The 20742-nt window shown below is 47.4% G+C and overlaps 1 protein-coding gene across 1 annotated transcript in view; it reads left to right on the top strand.

Annotated features, from left to right (window-relative positions):
* Positions 1–20742, top strand: part of LOC110533297 (RIMS-binding protein 2) — a 224743-nt gene that overhangs the window by 116429 nt on the left and 87572 nt on the right. The window contains exons 7-12 of the mRNA XM_090188854.1: positions 8110–8280; positions 9488–9571; positions 9837–9926; positions 10431–10553; positions 11623–11727; positions 12665–12715. Of these exons, the coding sequence (XP_090044980.1) occupies positions 8110–8280; positions 9488–9571; positions 9837–9926; positions 10431–10553; positions 11623–11727; positions 12665–12715 (624 nt within the window). The remainder of the gene's footprint in view (positions 1–8109; positions 8281–9487; positions 9572–9836; positions 9927–10430; positions 10554–11622; positions 11728–12664; positions 12716–20742) is intronic.

The following is a 20742-nucleotide window of genomic DNA, read 5'->3' as shown; positions in this document are numbered from 1 at the left end:
ATTGTGGTATGCTTCTTCCTGAAGCCCGATTGGTACATTGATAAAATAGAGTTCGTAAATAAAAACCTGTATGACACACTGCCTGATAACTCTGATAATCTGTGGCTCTGATTTCTGAACCTCAGCATTGTGGGCAAACACTCAAAATCCCTCATTTATACATGCCTATCTGAACTCAGGGGACCGGCCTGCTATCACTGCCGCACTGACCTGCAACAATGGACTGGGCTTAGGTGAATTGACAGACAGTTTTCTAACATTCTATTCTAGTAAGTGTTCTTTACCAGTCCTGATCTTCCTTGAAAGGATTTCAACTCATACTAACCCTAATAATGAGGGATATGATCCCAAATATAGTTATGTTACCTGCCTGATGTATTGTGTGGTCTCATAGCAAATGGCTAGCAGCACTGAGCAGTCTCTTCAAGGAGATCTAAGCAGTCACTTCGGAGAGGTTTTCTTCTTCACATTGCACCGGCTGGTCTTTAGTTTGATCCTGTTCAGGCACGTGCACAGATAGGAGTCCTACCTGTACCCGAGCACCTTCCCCCCCTTTGCCCTCCCACTCACCAAGTGCCCTTGAAAAAAAAAATGATTGAGCTAAGTAACTAGCAGATTTACATAAATTATCCACATCAATGATCAGCTGATAGCATACCCTATTTTTCCCCATGTCAATCATTTCTTTAGGAGGCACTGTAACTAGCTTGCTTACAATTTGTGATGAATGAGGACGTTGTTGCAGAAATAAATAGTAAATAACAAAGAGGGGGGGGGGGGGGGGGTTCAGATCACCTGCCCCTGATCTTGTTACTGAGACGTGGCCTCGGCTGCACTAGCCCAGCTACAGCAGTAGATAAGTAGATACAATTAGACACCTGATTCCTGACTCTTAACCCGCTGAAGCCGGGGTGACAAGGATATGACACTAATGTCCTCCAGCTCCAGATCCACTCCCCCCATGTCCTCCAGCTCCAGATCCACTCCCCCCATGTCCTCCAGCTCGAAATCCACTCCCCCCATGTCCTCCAGCTCCAGATCCACTCCCCCCATGTCCTCCAGCTCCAGATCCACTCCCCCCCACACTAAGTCCCCAACCATAGCCCTATCATGACTTTAACATTAATCTGAAGACTGTTATTTATCGACTTAAGTAACTATGTTGAATTGTTACCCGATTTTAAATTAATCATGTAACAATTAACTCATTAAGATTTGGGGCACCACAAGAGCAGTTATTTAAAGAGTCACCATCTCCTGAATTAAACTCTAAAAGGTCTTTACCTATCACATCTATAAACAGTCAACTTATTAATCATAACCTCGTATCATATTATCATTCTGAACAGTCGTAACCACCTTTTGCATCTGCAAAAACCCCAGCCTTACTTATGATTCAGTACTACCCAAATTGGTTTAAATATTTATTTACAAGCTAATTAAATGGGAACACGGGATAAACACACACACACTCCGCACCGGTTATTAACGTCCCTCTCGGAATGACTACAACATGGCTGTTTGTTAAAGAAGAGATGGAAAGGGACAGAGACCCTTAGCATTGGTACATTCAGAAACTACTCTCACCTTCAGTAACCATATACTTTGCAAACAAACCGCTGCCTGTTTTGAGAAAGAAATCATCAACGTGAAATGCCTGGGTCCGCCGGCGACAGCCTTGAAAAGGGTTGTTGGGCCTTTTCGGGGAAAGTTTGTATGGATTTGATTGGTTCCAACAACTCTTCTACTGTTGTCCTTCTTCGTAGTTGTCCGGTATCCGGTGATATCATGTAGTCCTGAACAGAACTACAGAGTTGATTTTCCTTCCATTTGCTCTTGAAGATGCTTTTTTGAAGATAGACTAAATCAAATCAAATTTTATTTGTCACATACACATGGTTAGCAGATGTTAATGCAAGTGTAGCGAAATGTTTGTGTTTCTAGTTTCGACAATGCAGTAATAACCAACGAGTAATTTAACCTAACCTAACAATTCCAAAACTACTACCTTATACACACAAGTGTAAAGAGATAAAGAATATGTACATAAGGATATATGAATGAGTGATGGTACAGAACAGCATAGGCAAGATGCAGTAGATGGTATCGAGTACAGTATATACATATGAGATGAGTAATGTAGGGTATGTAAACATTATATTAAGTAGCATTGTTTAAAGTGGCTAGTGATATATTTTGACATCAATTTCCATTATTAAAGTGGCTGGAGTTGAGTCAGTGTGTTGGCAGCAGCCACTCAATGTTAGTGGTGGCTGTTTAATTAACAGTCTGATGGCCTTGAGATAAGCTGTTTTTCAGTCTCTCGGTCCCTGCTTTGATGCACCTGTACTGACCTCGCCTTGTGGATGATAGCGGGGTGAACAGGCAGTGGCTCAGGTGGTTGTTGTCCTTGATGATCTTTATGGCCTTCTTGTGACATCGGGTGGTGTAGGTGTCCTGGAGGGCAGGTAGTTTGCCCCTGGTGATGCGTTGTGAAGACCTCACTACCCTCTGGAGAGCCTTACGGTTGTGGGCGGAGCAGTTTCCGTACCGGGCGGTGATACAGCCCGACAGGATGCTCTCGATTGTGCATCTGTAGAAGTTTATTAGTGCTTTTGGTGACAAGCCAAATTTCTTCAGCCTCCTGAGGTTGAAGAGGCGCTGCTGCGCTTTCTTCACGACGCTGCTGCGCCTTCTTCACGACGCTGTCTGTGTGGGTGGACCAATTCAGTTTGTCCGTGATGTGTACGCCGAGGAACTTAAAACGTACTACCCTCTCCACTACTGTCCCGTCGATGTGGATAGCGGGGTGCTCCCTCTGCTGTTTCCTGAAGTCCACAATCATCTCCTTTGTTTTGTTGACGTTGAGTGTGAGGTTATTTTCCTGACACCACACTCCGTGGGCCCTCACCTCCTCCCTGTATGCCGTCTCGTTGTTGTTGGTAATCAAGCCTACCACTGTAGTGTCGTCCACAAACTTGATGATTGAGTTGGAGGCGTGCATGACCACGCAGTCATGGGTGAACAGGGAGTACAGGAGAGGGCTCAGAACGCACCCTTGTGGGGCCCCAGTGTTGAGGATCAGCGGGGTGGAGATGTTGTTACCTACCCTCACCACCTGGGGGCGGCCCGTCAGGAAGTCCAGTACCCAGTTGCACATGGTGGGGTCGAGACCCAGGGTCTCGAGCTTGATGATGAGTTTGGAGGGTACTATGGTGTTAAATGCTGAGCTGTAGTCGATGAACAGCATTCTCACATAGGTATTCCTCTTGTCCAGATGGGTTAGGGCAGTGTGAGGTGTGGTTGTGATTGCGTCGCCTGTGGACCTATTTGGGCGGTAAGCAAATTGGAGTGGGTCTAGGGTGTCAGGTAGGGTGGAGGATATATGGTCCTTGACTAGTCTCTCAAAGCACTTCATGATGACGGAAGTGAGTGCTACGGGGTGGTAGTCGTTTAGCTCAGTTACCTTAGCTTTCTTGGGAACGGGCAATGGTGGCCCTCTTGAAGCATGTGGGAACAGCAGACTGGGATAAGGATTGATTGAATATGTCCGTAAACACACCAGCCAGCTGGTCTGCGCGTGCTCTGAGGACGCTGCTGGGGGTGCCATCTGGACCTAAATGTTTTACTCACGTCGGCTGCAGTGAAGGAGAGTCCTCAGGTTTTGGTTGCAGGCCGTGTTAGTGGCACTGTATTGTCCTCAAAGCGGGCAAAAAAGTTATTTAGTCTGTCTTCGGGAGCAAGCCATCCTGGTCTGCGACCGGGCTGGTTTTCTTTTTTTGTTGTCTGTGATTGACTGTAGACCCTGTCACATACCTCTTGTGTCTGAGCCGTTGAATTGCGACTCTACTTTGTCTCTATAACAACGCTTAGCTTGTTTGATTGCCTTGCAGAGGGAATAGCTACACTGTTTGTATTCGGTCATGTTTCCGGTCACCTTGCCCTGGTTAAAAGCAGTGGTTCGCGCTTTGTTTCACGGGAATGCTGCCAATAATCCACGGTTTCTGGTTTGGGAATGTTTTAATTGTTGCTATGGGAACAACATCGTCAATGCACTTTCTAATGAACTCGCTCACCGAATCAGCGTATTCGTCAATGTTGTTGTTGGAAGCAATGCGGAACATATCCCAGTCCACGTGATCGAAGCAGTCTTGAGGCGCGGAATCAGATTGGTCGGACCAGCGTTGAACAGACCTGAGCGTGGGAGCTTCTTGTTTTAGTTTCTGTCTGTAGGCAGGGAGCAACAAAATGGAGTCGTGGTCAACTTTTCCGAAAGGAGGGCGGGGGAGTGCCCTTGTATGCATCATGGAAGATAGAATAGCAATGATCCAAGGTTTTACCAGCCCTGGTTGCGCAATCGATATGCTGATACAATTTAGGGAGTCTTGTTTTCAGATTAGCCTTGTTAAAATCCCCAGCTACAATTAATGTGGTTATGGATATGTGATTTCCAGTTTGCAAAGAGACAAATAAAGTTTGTTCAGGGCCATCGATGTGTCTGCTTGGGGGGGAATATATACGGCTGTGATTATAATCGAAGAGAATTCCCTTGGTAGATAATGCGTTCGACATTTGATTGTGAGGGATTCTAAATCAGGTGAACAGAAGGACTTGAGTTCCTGTATGTTGTTGTCATCACACCACGTCTCGTTAATCATAAGGCATACGCCCCCGCCCCTCTTCTTACCAGAAAGATGTTAGTTTCTGTCGGCGCGATGCGTGAAGAAACCAGCTGGCTGCACCGATTCCGTTAGCGTCTCTCGAGTGAGCCATGTTTCCGTGTAGCAAAGAACGTTACAGTCTCTGATGTCTCTCTGGAATGCTCTTCTGATTTCATCAACCTTGTTGTCAAGAGACTGGACATTAGCGAGTAGTATGCTAGGGAGTGGTGCGCGATGTGCCCGTCTCCGGAGCCTGACCAGAAGACCACTTTGTTTTCCTCTTTTACGACGTCGTTGTTTCGGGTCGCAGGCTGGGATCCTTTCCGTTGTCCTGGGTGGAAGGCAGAACACAGGATCCGCTTCGCGAAAGTCATATTCCTGGTCGTACTGATGGTGAGTTGGCGTTGCTCTTATATTCAGTAGTTCTTTCCGACTGTATGTAATAAAACCTTAGATTACCTGGGGTACCAATGTAAGGAATAACACGGGGAAAAAACAAATACTGCATAGTTTCCTAGGAACGCAAAGCGAGGCGGCCATCTCTGTCGGCGCACTTGGTCATCTAGCCAACCATATCGGTGGTTCCCCAGAGGGAGCGATGAGAGTAGCGTAATACGATGGTTTGAGCAGAGTAACAGGATGGTCCTACTTAAATTCACTTTCGAAGACACTTTACTTAGAAAAGCTAATCAGCCGTACAAGTGAGTGCATGTTTTTCTGGTCTATTTTTTATTTTTTTTTTACACATCATCATCAGTTTGCTCGAAATGGGCATTTCCGGCATGCTGGTACGCTCCCTAACCTCCCTCCGGGCAATAACTACTATAAGTTCTCTTATAGCTTCTCAAGTCACCTCCCTCTCTTAACAAAAACACTTTCCTAATTTTTCATATTACATGCACAACGCAGAGTCTGGAAACTTCATATATGGAGTGGGTATACTTTCCAAGTTACAGTATTTCCTTTATGATATTTTTAATGACATCACAAAATAACGAACAAAATTACATTAGTGTTCTATAGAGTGACCATTCCCCATGTTCTGTGTTATAAATATTGTTCCAGTATTTGTTTTTGAATGTGTTAGAGCTTCAGCGGGATAAAGTCAGTTGAAACAAAGCACATTTCTTTGGTGAATCTTGAGAGCGTAGGGCTGAATCTTCTCCTTTGATTTTACAACAGGATGTGAGTTGTTAACCCCCACTAGTTCTTTCATTCCACCTTTAGGGTGAGAGGGGGTCTGATTGAAGTTATTAATTGCAAACCTGATCTGACCGATTTGGATTCTCGTGGACAGTCATGACAGCCCTCTGCTGGACTTCAGAGTAGGAATGTTGATAATGATTCAGTTTTGCCTTGTCATAATGGAAGAGGGGATACCTGATACTAGATCAGCACTCTGAGGTGTTTAGTAAATACGGGTTCACAAGGACTCTCTCAATCCTAACTCTAAGAATGTGCTTGAGCAGTGTATTATAATCTTAAAGGAATATTCATTCAAAGAGAGGAGGGACTCTCCTTTCTAAAGAATCATTAAGACTTACATCCAGTTTGAGGGGGTAGGTATCGCTCTTCTCTCTCCTCTCTCTCTCTCTCCCTCTGCTGTATGTGAGTCACGTTTCTGGCTGGAGGGATTCTCTGTGGATTAGATGACTGTGTACAGAAGTCAGGCCACAAGGAAGGAAGGCTAGAGGAGAGCTGGATTATAATCCCAGTCGGTCTATCTGTCAATTGGTTGGGGCTGGGAGTAAGGTTTATATTACAGTAGACATCAGTCAGGTTGATATTATAGTAAACGTCAGTCAGGTTGAAATTACAGTAGACAAGTTGATATTACAGTAGATATCAGTCAGGTTGATATTACAGAAAACATCAGTCAGGTTGATATTACAGTAGACAAGTTAATATTACAGTAGACATCAGTCAGGTTGATATTACAGTAGACATCAGTCAGGTTGATATTACAGTAGACAGGTTGATATTACAGTAGACAGGTTGATATTACAGTAGACAGGTTGATATTACAGTAGACGTCAGTCAGGTTGATATTACAGTAGACGTCAGTCAGGTTGATATTACAGTAGACATCAGTCAGGTTGATATTACAGTAGACATCAGTCAGGTTGATATTACAGTAGACAAGTTGATATTACAGTAGACATCAGTCAGGTTGATTTTACAGTAGACATCAGTCAGGTTGATATTACAGTAGACATCAGTCAGGTTGATATTACAGTAGACAGGTTGATATTACAGTAGACGTTAGTCAGGTTGATATTACAGTAGACGTCAGTCAGGTTGATATTACAGTAGACAGGTTGATATTACAGTAGACAGGTTGATATTACAGTAGACGTCAGTCAGGTTGATATTACAGTAGACAGGTTGATATTACAGTAGACGTCAGTCAGGTTGATATTACAGTAGACGTCAGTCAGGTTGATATTACAGTAGACAAGTTGATATTACAGTAGACATCAGTCAGGTTGATATTACAGTAGACAGGGTGATATTACAGTAGACGTCAGTCAGGTTGATATTACAGTAGACGTCAGTCAGGTTGATATTACAGTAGACGTCAGTCAGGTTGATATTACAGTAGACAGGTTGATATTACAGTAGACAGGTTGATATTACAGTAGACGTCAGTCAGGTTGATATTACAGTAGACAGGTTGATATTACAGTAGACGTCAGTCAGGTTGATATTACAGTAGACGTCAGTCAGGTTGATATTACAGTAGACAAGTTGATATTACAGTAGACATCAGTCAGGTTGATATTACAGTAGACAGGTTGATATTACAGTAGATGTCAGTCAGGTTGATATTACAGTAGACGTCAGTCAGGTTGATATTACAGTAGACGTCAGTCAGGTTGATATTACAGTAGACGTCAGTCAGGTTGATATTACAGTAGACAGGTTGATATTACAGTAGACATCAGTCAGGTTGATATTACAGTAGACGTCAGTCAGGTTGATATTACAGTAGACAGGTTGATATTACAGTAGACATCAGTCAGGTTGATATTACAGTAGACATCAGTCAGGTTGATATTACAGGACACTATGTTCTCTTAGTCACTTTGTTTGACGCAGCTCTGTTAGGTGGGGAAAGATGCTCAGATCCAATTAGCGGAAGCTCTTTTTCAACCTATCCATTAGCTAAAGGAAAATAGTTTAGTCACGGAACCTAGATTTAAATGAAGGGCTTCGCACCTCTGTCTGACAGTCTAGGTTGTATTCGGCCTAGTGTTGCTGCTTTAGCCCTACCGAGCCCTACTCCTGAGTGCTGAGCTTCATTACGTTGTCTTATGTAATACTCCATACTGTCAAGGTCTGCCCATGCCTTACCCCATTCTATAGCTTCTTTAATCTATAGGCCTATCAGGTCAGCGTTAGTTATTAAGGCCTGGTTGTGAACCTCCGTGGTTTGTGCCTCTGACAGGTTGCAGCAGAGACCCAATTCTTGGCGTTAAATGAGACTCCAGCCAGGTGTGAGGAGACTCCCAGAGAGGAGGAGGGGCCACGAGTGATCCCAACTCCGCCGGGGCCCGCCCCCACCCCGAGCCACTCCCACCAGAAGGAGCACGCAGAAGATCAAAGACTACAGTTGCTGGTAAGAACAGGCACATTAATATCACACACACACACACATTATATCCGCACTCACCTCATACAGTATACAATCCTGTCACGGCTAGCTATACTGACACACACACCTCTTGTTGGAGACTTGGCTGAAATGGCATTGCTAATTGGACTAGTGCAGTCTTGTAAGCCTACTGCTGAATATCGAGTGCTGGCTAAACCAGTTATGATATAATGGTTGCTTGTGGTCTGAAGGATGGCTTTATCAATGCATGAAGATAAACCAAGTGTTAATGCTATGGACAGACAATGGTGAGAAAACAAATCAGGTCAAGGGTCAAGCTCTTTTTTTTTTTTATGATCAATATTGTCTTCCTGGGCCTGTGTCGTCACTGTAGAGGACACGCCCACATGTGTGGCGATGGACGCTGAAATAAGCAGATTTCTCTGTCTGTTGCTGGGAGACGGGGGCACGGCGTAACTGACTATGTAAACTGCATTTAGAATAAAATAAGAATGTTGAGCTTGGTAAAACCTTGTAACCATGTCAGAGGTCAATGTGGAATTAAGGACTTGGATCCGGAACAGATTGATCGTGATTCGTGCAGACACTTTTTGGCAAATACAAAAAACGATATGATAATATGCTTTGGCATCTGATTAACAGGACAGGACATGATATCATAGACATGCATGGTACTCTAGTCGGATAGGCCTCTGAGTACATGTGCATGATGATGTTACGGTCTGATGTCAAATAGGCTTTTCACATTTATGAATTTACGAAACAACACAAACGATAATAACAACAACACTAAAAGCTCCTACTTCAACCACAGCGTTCTGATTTCAGTGGGGCAGGTATGGAGTTGGATAAGGATGTTTCTGATGTCTAGGCCTGGTCTCTGTAACATGACATGCTATGGAGTTTGATAAGGATGTTTCTGATGTCTAGGCCTGGTCTCTGTAACATGACATGATATGAGTTGTATAAGGATGTTTCTGATGTCTAGGCCTGGTCTCTGTAACATGACATGATATGAGTTGTATAAGGATGTTTCTGATGTCTAGGCCTGGTCTCTGTAACATGACATGATATGAGTTGGATAAGGATGTTTCTGATGCTCAGGCCTGGTCTCTGTAACATGACATGCTATGGAGCAGGTGTATAGTTGGATAAGGATCATTCTGATGCTCAGGCCTGGTCTCTGTAACGTGGTGGCGTCTTGTTTCAGGAATGTGAGCTGAGCAAGAAGAGAAAAGAATGTGAAAACTTGGAACATGAAGTTAGGAAGAGACAGAAGGGATGTCTGGATTTGGTAAGGGTCCCTCGTCCCATCAGCTGCCTGTTAACTACTGTACTCAAGGTGCTCCTCTCAGTGGGCCAGGTGCTGGGGAGAAATTCCTCTGCAATTGAATGAGTGAAACCGTGTCAGCCAGATGAAGGTTCCATTCATTCTATTCCAGGCGTTACACTGAGCCCGGCCTCAGATTTATTAAAGTGGCATCCCAGCCTCCACTGATTGCAACAGTATAGTTATCGCTGTACTACGGTGTAGTTACTAAAGCTATTCCCTCTGACAGGAGAGCCAGCTTGAGGATGAGCGAGGCAAAAATGAGCATCTAGAGGAGGAGGCAGATCTCCTCAGGAGGAAGGCACAGCTGCTCGATCAGGTCAGTCTCTATTCAAATCTTTTATATTCTATGCCATTCTATTCCATTTTATTCTATTCTTTGAGGCCCTCGTAGGCTTAGTGTTGTTTTTATGACAGAATGAATGTACATTATGGTTGAAATGGAACCCTCAACGGTCTTCTCTGTCATGACCCTTCAGTAGACTGGAAGGGCTTCTGCTTTATGTGTCTGTCTCTCCTCCTGGTCTTGAGGAATGGCAGTACTCATGTCCAGTGTCTCTACCGCTCCCTCTCTCTCTTCTCTCACTCGCTCTCTCTCCCCACCCTTCTCTCTCTCCCCCCGCCCCCCCACCCCCTCCCTCTCTCTCTTCTCTCACTCGCTCTCTCTCCCCACCCTTCTCTCTCTCCCCCCGCCCCCCACCCCATCCCTCTCTCTCTCCCCCCGCCCCCCATCCCTCTCTCTCTCCCCCCGCCCCCCTCCCTCTCTCTCTCTCCGCACCCTTCTCTCTCTCCCCCCGCCCCCCACCCCATCCCTCTCTCTCAGACCTGGGTTGAGAATGAGGAGCTGAGAGAACACCTCTCTGAAGTGACCGCTCAACGTGATTCAGGTCTCAAGGAGAACCAGAGACTCCGTGTCAAACTGGAGAACCTGGAGCAGGTCCTAAAGGTACAGGCTGATCTCTAGTGTAGAGCAGGTCCTAAAGGTACAGGCTGATCTCTAGTGTAGAGCAGGTCCTAAAGGTACAGGCTGATCTCTAGTGTAGAGCAGGTCCTAAAGGTACAGGCTGATCTCTAGTATTTTGTTGCCACACTTCCAAGTTGTGTTGACTCCCCAGGGCCAGGTTCACTTTGACTACAGATATAGTAGTGTTGCTAGGCTGTGGCGGTCATGACATTTAGTCAAACGGTAACTAGCATACAAATGACCGCCTGTCTCACAGTATTTTTTCCCCAATTTCGTGATATCCAGTCTTTTCCCATCGCTGCAACTCCCGTACGAACTCGGGAGAAGCGCAGGTCAAGAGCCATGCATCCTCCGAAACACAACCCTGCCAAGCCACTCTTCTTCTTGACACACTGCTCGCTTAACCCGGAAGCCAGCCGCACCAATGTGTCAGAGGAAACACTGACGACTGAAGTCAACTACCTTATGGGTCTCCCGGGTCACGGCCGGCTGCGACACAGCCTGGGATTAAAACAGGGTCTGTAGTGACCCCTCTAGCACTGAGATGCAGTGCCTTAGACCGCTGTGATACAGCCTGGAATCGAACCACTGTCTGTAGTGACACCTCTAGCACTGAGATGTAGTGCCTCAGACCGCTGTGATACAGCCTGGAATCGAACCAGGGTCTGTAGTGATGCCTCTAGCACTGAGATGCAGTGCCTTAGACCGCTGTGATACAGCCTGGAATCGAACCAGGGTCTGTAGTGACGCCTCTAGCACTGAGATGCAGTGCCTTAGACCGCTGTGATACAGCCTGGAATCGAACCACGGTCTGTAGTGACGCCTCTAGCACTGAGATGCAGTGCCTTAGACCGCTGCGCCACTGGGGAGGCCTCACTTTTTAATTTTATTCATATCAGATTTTTCTCGAACGATTGCCAAGTGAATGCGCACATGGAACGGCTATTCTGTGTTGTGTAAATGTGTCCGTGACCGAGTGTGTAAACTATAGAGTAATTATGTAAGCGCTGTGTTTGTTACATTAAATTGATTTCTCCTTTGATGCTTGCAGCATATGCGAGAGGTCGCCGAGCGCAGGCAGCAGCTGGAACTGGAACATGAGCAGGCACTGGCTATCCTCAAGTTCAAACAGAATGAGATCAAACGACTACAGCGGGTGAGACGACCACACATTGCCTCTGGTCCTCTGGAGCTCAGTTGGTAGAGCGTCTGCTAAATGGCATACATTACTGTCCTTTCTCTCCCCTGCCTCCGACACAAGAACCACTGCCCGGCCAAAGCCTGTCCTCTCTCTCCCCTGCCCCCGACACAAGAACCACTGCCCGGCCAAATCCTGTCCTCTCTCTCCCCTGCCTCCTACACAAGAACCACTGCCCAGCCAAATCCTGTCCTCTCTCACCCCTGCCTCCTACACAAGAACCACTGCCCAGCCAAAGCCTGTCCTCTCTCTCCCCTGCCTCCGACACAAGAACCACTGCCCGGCCTAATCCTGTCCTCTCTCTCCCCTGCCTCCTAAACAAGAACCACTGCCCGGCCAAATCCTGTCCTCTCTCTACCCTGCCTCCGACACAAAAACCACTGACCAGCCAAATCCTGTCCTCTCTCTCCCCTGCCTCCTAAACAAGAACCACTGCCCGGCCAAATCCTGTTCTCTCTCTCCCCTGCCTCCGACACAAGAACCACTGCCCAGCCAAATCCTGTCCTCTCTCTCCCCTGCCTCCTAAACAAGAACCACTGCCCAGCGAAAGCCTGTCCTCTCTCCCCCCTGCCTCCTAAACAAGAACCACTGCCCAGCCAACTAATCCTTTCTTAAATATAAGGCCATGCGCTCAGCTATACAACTAGAACATCCAAGGAACCCTGTTCCCAGAAATCATTAAGCAAGATCCTCATTACATTTTTCGGCTTCACTTTTATGATGTGTATCAAAGACTTTGTCCAGTAGGGGGTAGCTGGGTGCAAAGTTTGTTGGTTAGTTCTGGAGGGAACTATTATGAGGGATTAGATGTGAACTAAGTAACTGAAGAGTGCATTGAATTACACTTTGTGAGTAGAAATATTAAAATAATAGTGTTTATCTTTCCATTCAACAGGCGGAGTTTTTTGCCAAGAGGGAGCATGAGGGAGTGGTACAGATGCTGGAGGTAAGTCTGATCTAGTTTTTGTAGTTCTGTGGTGCCGAGGCCTGGTTGTTGTAGTTCTGTGGTGCTGAGGCCTGGTTGTTGTAGTTCTGTGGTGCTGAGGTCTGGTTGTTGTAGTTCTGTGGTGCTGAGTTCGGTTGTTGTAGTTCTGTGGTGCTGAGTTCGTTTGTTGTAGTTCTGTGGTGCTGAGGTCTGGTTGTTGTAGTTCTGTGGTGCTGAGTTCGGTTGTTGTAGTTCTGTGGTGCTGAGGCCTGGTTGTTGTAGTTCTGTGTTGCTGAGGTCTGGTTGTTGTAGTTCTGTGGTGCCGATTTCGTTTGTTGTAGTTCTGTGGTGCTGAGTTCGGTTGTTGTAGTTCTGTGGTGCTGAGTTCGGTTGTTGTAGTTCTGTGGTGCCGAGGCCTGGTTGTTGTAGTTCTGTGGTGCTGAGGCCTGGTTGTTGTAGTTCTGTGGTGCTGAGGCCTGGTTGTTGTAGTTCTGTGGTGCTGAGGTCTGGTTGTTGTAGTTCTGTGGTGCCGAGGCCTGGTTGTTGTAGTTCTGTGGTGCTGAGGCCTGGTTGTTGTAGTTCTGTGGTGCTGAGGTCTGGTTGTTGTAGTTCTGTGGTGCTGAGTTCGGTTGTTGTAGTTCTGTGGTGCTGAGGCCTGGTTGTTGTAGTTCTGTGGTGCTGAGGTCTGGTTGTTGTAGTTCTGTGGTGCTGAGTTCGTTTGTTGTAGTTCTGTGGTGCTGAGGTCTGGTTGTTGTAGTTCTGTGGTGCTGAGGTCTGGTTGTTGTAGTTCTGTGGTGCTGAGGTCTGGTTGTTGTAGTTCTGTGGTGCTGACGCCTGGTTGTAGTGATCACAATATCATTGCCAAATCTAGGAAAACCAAAGTTCCAAAGGCTGGGCCTAATATAGTGTATAAGAGGTCTTACAATAATTTGTGTAGTAATACCTATGTTGTTGATGTAAAGAATATGTGTTGGTCCGTGGTGTGTAATGAGGAGCAACCAGACACTGCTGGTCTGTGGTGTGTAATGAGGAGCAGCCAGACCCTGCTGGTCCGTGGTGTGTAATGAGAAGCAGCCAGACGCTGCTGGTCTGTGGTGTGTAATGAGGAGCAGCCAGACGCTGCTGGTCTGTGGTGTGTAATGAGGAGCAACCAGATGCTGCTGGTCTGTGGTGAGTAATGAGGAGCAGCCAGACGCTGCTGGTCTGTGGTGAGTAATGAGGAGCAACCAGACGCTGCTGGTCTGTGGTGAGTAATGAGGAGCAGCCAGACGCTGCTGGTCTGTGGTGAGTAATGAGGAGCAGCCAGACGCTGCTGGTCTGTGGTGTGTAATGAGGAGCAACCAGACGCTGCTGGTCTGTGGTGTGTAATGAGGAGCAGCCAGACGCTGCTGGTCTGTGGTGTGTAATGAAGAGCAGCCAGACGCTGCTGGTCTGTGGTGTGTAATGAGGAGCAACCAGATGCTGCTGGTCTGTGGTGTGTAATGAGGAGCAACAAGACGATGCTGGTCTGTGGTGTGTAATGAGGAGCAACCAGACGCTGCTGGTCTGTGGTGAATAATGAGGAGCAACCAGACCCTGCTGGTCCGTGGTGTGTAATGAGGAGCAGCCAGACGCTGCTGGTCTGTGGTGTGTAATGAGGAGCAACCAGACGCTGCTGGTCTGTGGTGTGTAATGAGGAGCAACCAGACGCTGCTGGTCTGTGGTGTGTAATGAGGAGCAACCAAACGCTGCTGGTCCGTGGTGTGTAATGAGGAGCAGCCAGACGCTGCTGGTCTGTGGTGTGTAATGAGGAGCAACCAAACGCTGCTGGTCTGTGGTGTGTAATGAGGAGCAACCAGACGCTGCTGGTCTGTGGTGTGTAATGAGGAGCAGCCAGACCCTGCTGGTCTGTGGTGAGTAATGAGGAGCAACCAGACGCTGCTGGTCTGTGGTGAGTAATGAGGAGCAGCCAGACGCTGCTGGTCTGTGGTGAGTAATGAGGAGCAGCCAGACGCTGCTGGTCTGTGGTGTGTAATGAGGAGCAACCAGATGCTGCTGGTCTGTGGTGTGTAATGAGGAGCAGCCAGACGCTGCTGGTCTGTGGTGTGTAATGAGGAGCAGCCAGACGCTGCTGGTCTGTGGTGTGTAATGAGGAGCAACCAGATGCTGCTGGTCTGTGGTGTGTAATGAGGAGCAACAAGACGCTGCTGGTCTGTGGTGTGTAATGAGGAGCAACCAGACGCTGCTGGTCTGTGGTGTATAATGAGGAGCAACCAGACCCTGCTGGTCCGTGGTGTGTAATGAGGAGCAGCCAGACGCTGCTGGTCTGTGGTGTATAATGAGGAGCAACCAGACGCTGCTGGTCTGTGGTGTGTAATGAGGAGCAACCAAACGCTGCTGGTCTGTGGTGTGTAATGAGGAGCAACCAGACGCTGCTGGTCTGTGGTGTGTAATGAGGAGCAACCAGACGCTGCTGGTCTGTGGTGTATAATGAGGAGCAACCAGACGCTGCTGGTCTGTGGTGTGTAATGAGGAGCAACCAGACGCTGCTGGTCTGTGGTGTATAATGAGGAGCAACCAGACACTGCACTTGGCACATTTATAACATTGACTATTCCAGTTACTAATAAGCACTAATGTTCGCTAATGAGACTGAGGTGAAGCAGCTCTCTTGCGGGTAACGTGTCAATATTCAATATGTTGATACAACAGCAGCTAAGATGGGGAGAAGTTTGTCTATGATAAAGCGCTGCTCTGCCTTCTCAACAACACTATCAACAAGGCAGGTCCTACAGAGCCTAGTTTTGTCACACCTGGACTACTGTTCAGTCGTGTGGTCAGGTGCCACAAAGAGAGACCTCTAAAAATTACAATTGGCTCCAAACAGGGCAGCATGGCTGGCCCTTAAATATACACTGAGAGCTAATATTATCATGTAAATCGTTCGTGGCTCAAAGTGGAGGAGAGATTGACTTCTTTACTACTTGTTTTTGTAAGAAGTGTTGACATGTTGAATGCATCGAGCTGTCTGTTTAAACTACTAACACACAGCTCAGACACGCATCCATACCCTGCAAGACATGCCACCAGAGGTCTGTTTAAACTACTAGCACACAGCTCAGATACCCATCCATACCCTGCAAGACATGCCACCAGAGGTCTGTTTAAACTACTAACACACAGCTCAGACAACCATCCATACCCCACAAGACATGCCACCAGAGGTCTGTTTAAACTACTAGCACACAGCTCAGATACCCATCCATACCCCACAAGACATGCCACCAGAGGTCTGTTTAAACTACTGGCACACAGCTCAGACACCCATTCATACCCCACAAGACATGCCACCAGAGGTCTGTTTAAACTACTGGCACACAGCTCAGAAACCCATCCATACCCCACAAGACATGCCACCAGAGGTCTGTTTAAACTACTGGCACACAGCTCAGATACCCATCCATACCCCACAAGACATGCCACCAGAGGTCTGTTTAAACTACTGGCACACAGCTCAGACACGCATCCATACCCCACAAGACATGCCACCAGAGGTCTGTTTAAACTACTAGCACACAGCTCAGACACCCATCCATACCCTACAAGACATGCCACCAGAGGTCTGTTTAAACTACTAGCACACAGCTCAGATACCCATCCATACCCCACAAGACATGCCACCAGAGGTCTGTTTAAACTACTAACACACAGCTCAGACACCCATCCATACCCCACAAGACATGCCACCAGAGGTCTGTTTAAACTACTAGCACACAGCTCAGATACCCATCCATACCCCACAAGACATACCACCAGAGGTCTGTTTAAACTACTAACACACAGCTCAGACACCCATCCATACCCCACAAGACATGCCACCAGAGGTCTGTTTAAACTACTAACACACAGCTCAGACACCCATCCATACCCCACAAAGACATGCCACCAGAGGTCTGTTTAAACAACTGGCACACAGCTCAGATACCCATTCATACCCCACAAGACACGCCACCAGAGGTCTGTTTAAACTACTAGCACACAGCTCAGACACCCATTCATACCCCACAAGACATGCCACCAGAGGTCTGTTTAAACTACTAGCACACAACTCAGACACCCATTCATACCCCACAAGACATGCCACCAGAGGTCTGTTTAAACTACTAGCACACAGCTCAGACACCCATCCATACCCCACAAGACATGCCACCAGAGTTCTGTTTAAACTACTAGCACACAGCTCAGACAACCATCCATACCCCACAAGACATGCCACCAGAGGTCTGTTTAAACTACTAGCACACAGCTCAGACAACCATCCATACCCCACAAGACATGCCACCAGAGGTCTGTTTAAACTACTAACACACAGCTCAGACACCCATCCATACCCCACAAGACATGCCACCAGAGGTCTGTTTAAACTACTAGCACACAGCTCAGACACCCATCCATACCCCACAAGACATGCTACCAGAGGTCTGTTTAAACTACTGGCACACAGCTGACACCCATCCATACCCCACAAGACATGCTACACCCCAACACACACACACTATCATCACCACAACACACACACACTATCATCAGCACAACACGCACACACTATAATCACCCCAACACACACACACACTATCATCACCCCAACACACACACACACTATCATCACCCCCACACACACACACTATCATCACCCCCACACACACACACTATAATCACCCCCCCACACACACACTATCATCACCCCCACACACACACACTATCATCACCCCAACACAAACACACTATCATCACCCCAACACAAACACACTATCATCACCCCCACACACACACACTATCATCACCCCAACACAAACACACTATCATCACCCCAACACACACACACTATCATCTCACCAACACACACACTATCATCACCCCCCCCCCACACACACACACACTATCATCACCGCCACACACACACATTCTATCATCACCCTCCCACACACACACACTATCATCACCCCCACACAAACACACTATCATCACCCCCACACAAACACACACTATCATCACCCCCACACACACACACACACTATTATCACCCCCCCACACACACACACTATCATCACCCCCCCCCCCCACACACACACACTATCATCACCCCCCCACACACACACACACTATCATCACCCCCCCACACACACACACACTATCATCACCCCAAAACACACACTATCATCACCCACACAAACACACACTATCATCACCCCAACACACACACACTATCATCACCCCAACACACACACACACACTATCATCACCCCAACACACACACACACACACACACACTATCATCACCCCAACACACACACACACACTATCATCACCCCAACACACACACACACACTATCATCACCCCAACACACACACTATCATCACCCCCACACACACTATCATCACCCCAACACACACACACTATCATCACCCCAACACACACACACTATCATCACCACAACACACACATACTATCATCACCCCAACACACACACACACACTATCATCACCCCAACACACACACACACTATCATCACCCCCCCACACACACACTATCATCACCCCCAACACACACACACTATCATCACCCCAACACACACACTATCATCACCCCAACACACACACACTATCATCACCCCAACACACACACTATCATCACACCAACACACACACTATCATCACACCAACACACACACACTATCATCACCCCCACACACACACACACTATCATCACCACCCCACACACACACACTATCATCACCCCCACACACACACACTATCATCACCCCAACACACACACTATCATCACCCCCACACAAACACACACTATCATCACCCCCACACACACACACACTATTATCACCCCCCCACACACACACACTATCATCACCCCCCCCCCCCACACACACACACACTATCATCACCCCAAAACACACACTATCATCACCCACACAAACACACACTATCATCACCCCAACACACACACACACACTATCATCACCCCAACACACACACACTATCATCACCCCAACACACACACACACTATCATCACCCCAACACACACACACACACACACACTATCATCACCCCAACACACACACACACACTATCATCACCCCAACACACACACTATCATCACCCCCACACACACTATCATCACCCCAACACACACACACACACACACTATCATCACCCCAACACACACACACACTATCATCACCCCAACACACACACACACACTATCATCACCCCAACACACACACACACTATCATCACCCCCACACACACACACTATCATCACCCCAACACACACACACTATCATCACCCCAACACACACACACTATCATCACCCCAACACACACACTATCATCACACCAACACACACACTATCATCACACCAACACACACACACTATCATCACCCCCACACACACACACACTATCATCACCACCCCACACACACACACTATCATCACCCCCACACACACACACTGTCATCACCCCAACACACACACTATCATCACCCCAACACACACACACTATCATCACCCCAACACACACAAACTATCATCACCCCAACACACACAATCATCACCCCAACACACACACACTATCATCACCCCAACACACACACACTATCATCACCCCAACACACACACACACTATCATCACCCCAACACACACACACACTATCATCACCCCCCCACACACACACTATCATCACCCCAACACACACACACTATCATCACCCCAACACACACACACTATCATCACCCCAACACACACACTATCATCACACCAACACACACACTATCATCACACCAACACACACACACTATCATCACCCCCACACACACACACACACACTATCATCACCCCCCCCCCACACACACTCTATCATCACCCCCCCACACACACACACTGTCATCACCACCCCACACACACACACTATCATCACCCCCACACACACACACTATCATCACCCCCCCCCACACACACACTATCATCACCCCCACACACACACACTATCATCACCCCAACACACACACTATCATCACCCCAACACACACACACTATCATCACCCCAACACACACAAACTATCATCACCCCAACACACACACACTATCATCACCCCCACACACTCACACTATCATCACCCCCACACACACACACTATCATCACCCACACACACACACACACACACTATCCTCACCCCCACACACACACACACTATCATCACCCCCACACACACACACTATCATCACCCCTACACACACACACACTATCATCACCCCAACACACACACACTATCATCACCCCAACACACACACACTATCATCACCCCAACACACACACACACACACACAATCATCACCCCAACACACTATCATCACCCCAACACACACACACTATCATCCCCACAAACACACACTATCATCACCCCAACACACACACACTCTCATCACCCCAACACACACACACTATCATCACCCCAACACACACACACTATCATCACCCCAACACACACACTATCATCACCCCAACACACACACACTATCATCACCCCAACACACACACTATCATCACACCAACACACACACTATCATCACACCAACACACACACACTATCATCACCCCCACACACACACACACACTATCATCACCACCCCACACACACACACTATCATCACCCCCCCACACACACACTATCATCACCCCAACACACACACTATCATCACCCCAACACACACACACTATCATCACCCCAACACACACAAACTATCATCACCCCAACACACACAATCATCACCCCAACACACACACACTATCATCACCCCAACACACACGCACTATCATCACCCCAACACACACACACACTATCATCACCCCAACACACACACACACTATCATCACCCCAACACACACACACACTATCATCACCCCAACACACACACACACACTATCATCACCCCAACACACACACACACTATCATCACCCCAACACGCACACACTCTCATCACCCCAACACA

This window comes from Oncorhynchus mykiss, chromosome 10 (genome assembly GCF_057628025.1).
Source record: "Oncorhynchus mykiss isolate SJ-2025 chromosome 10, ASM5762802v1, whole genome shotgun sequence".
Classification (NCBI taxonomy): domain Eukaryota; kingdom Metazoa; phylum Chordata; class Actinopteri; order Salmoniformes; family Salmonidae; genus Oncorhynchus; species Oncorhynchus mykiss.
Note: the sequence above shows the minus strand (reverse complement) of the source record. Positions and strands in the feature narration are given on the sequence as shown.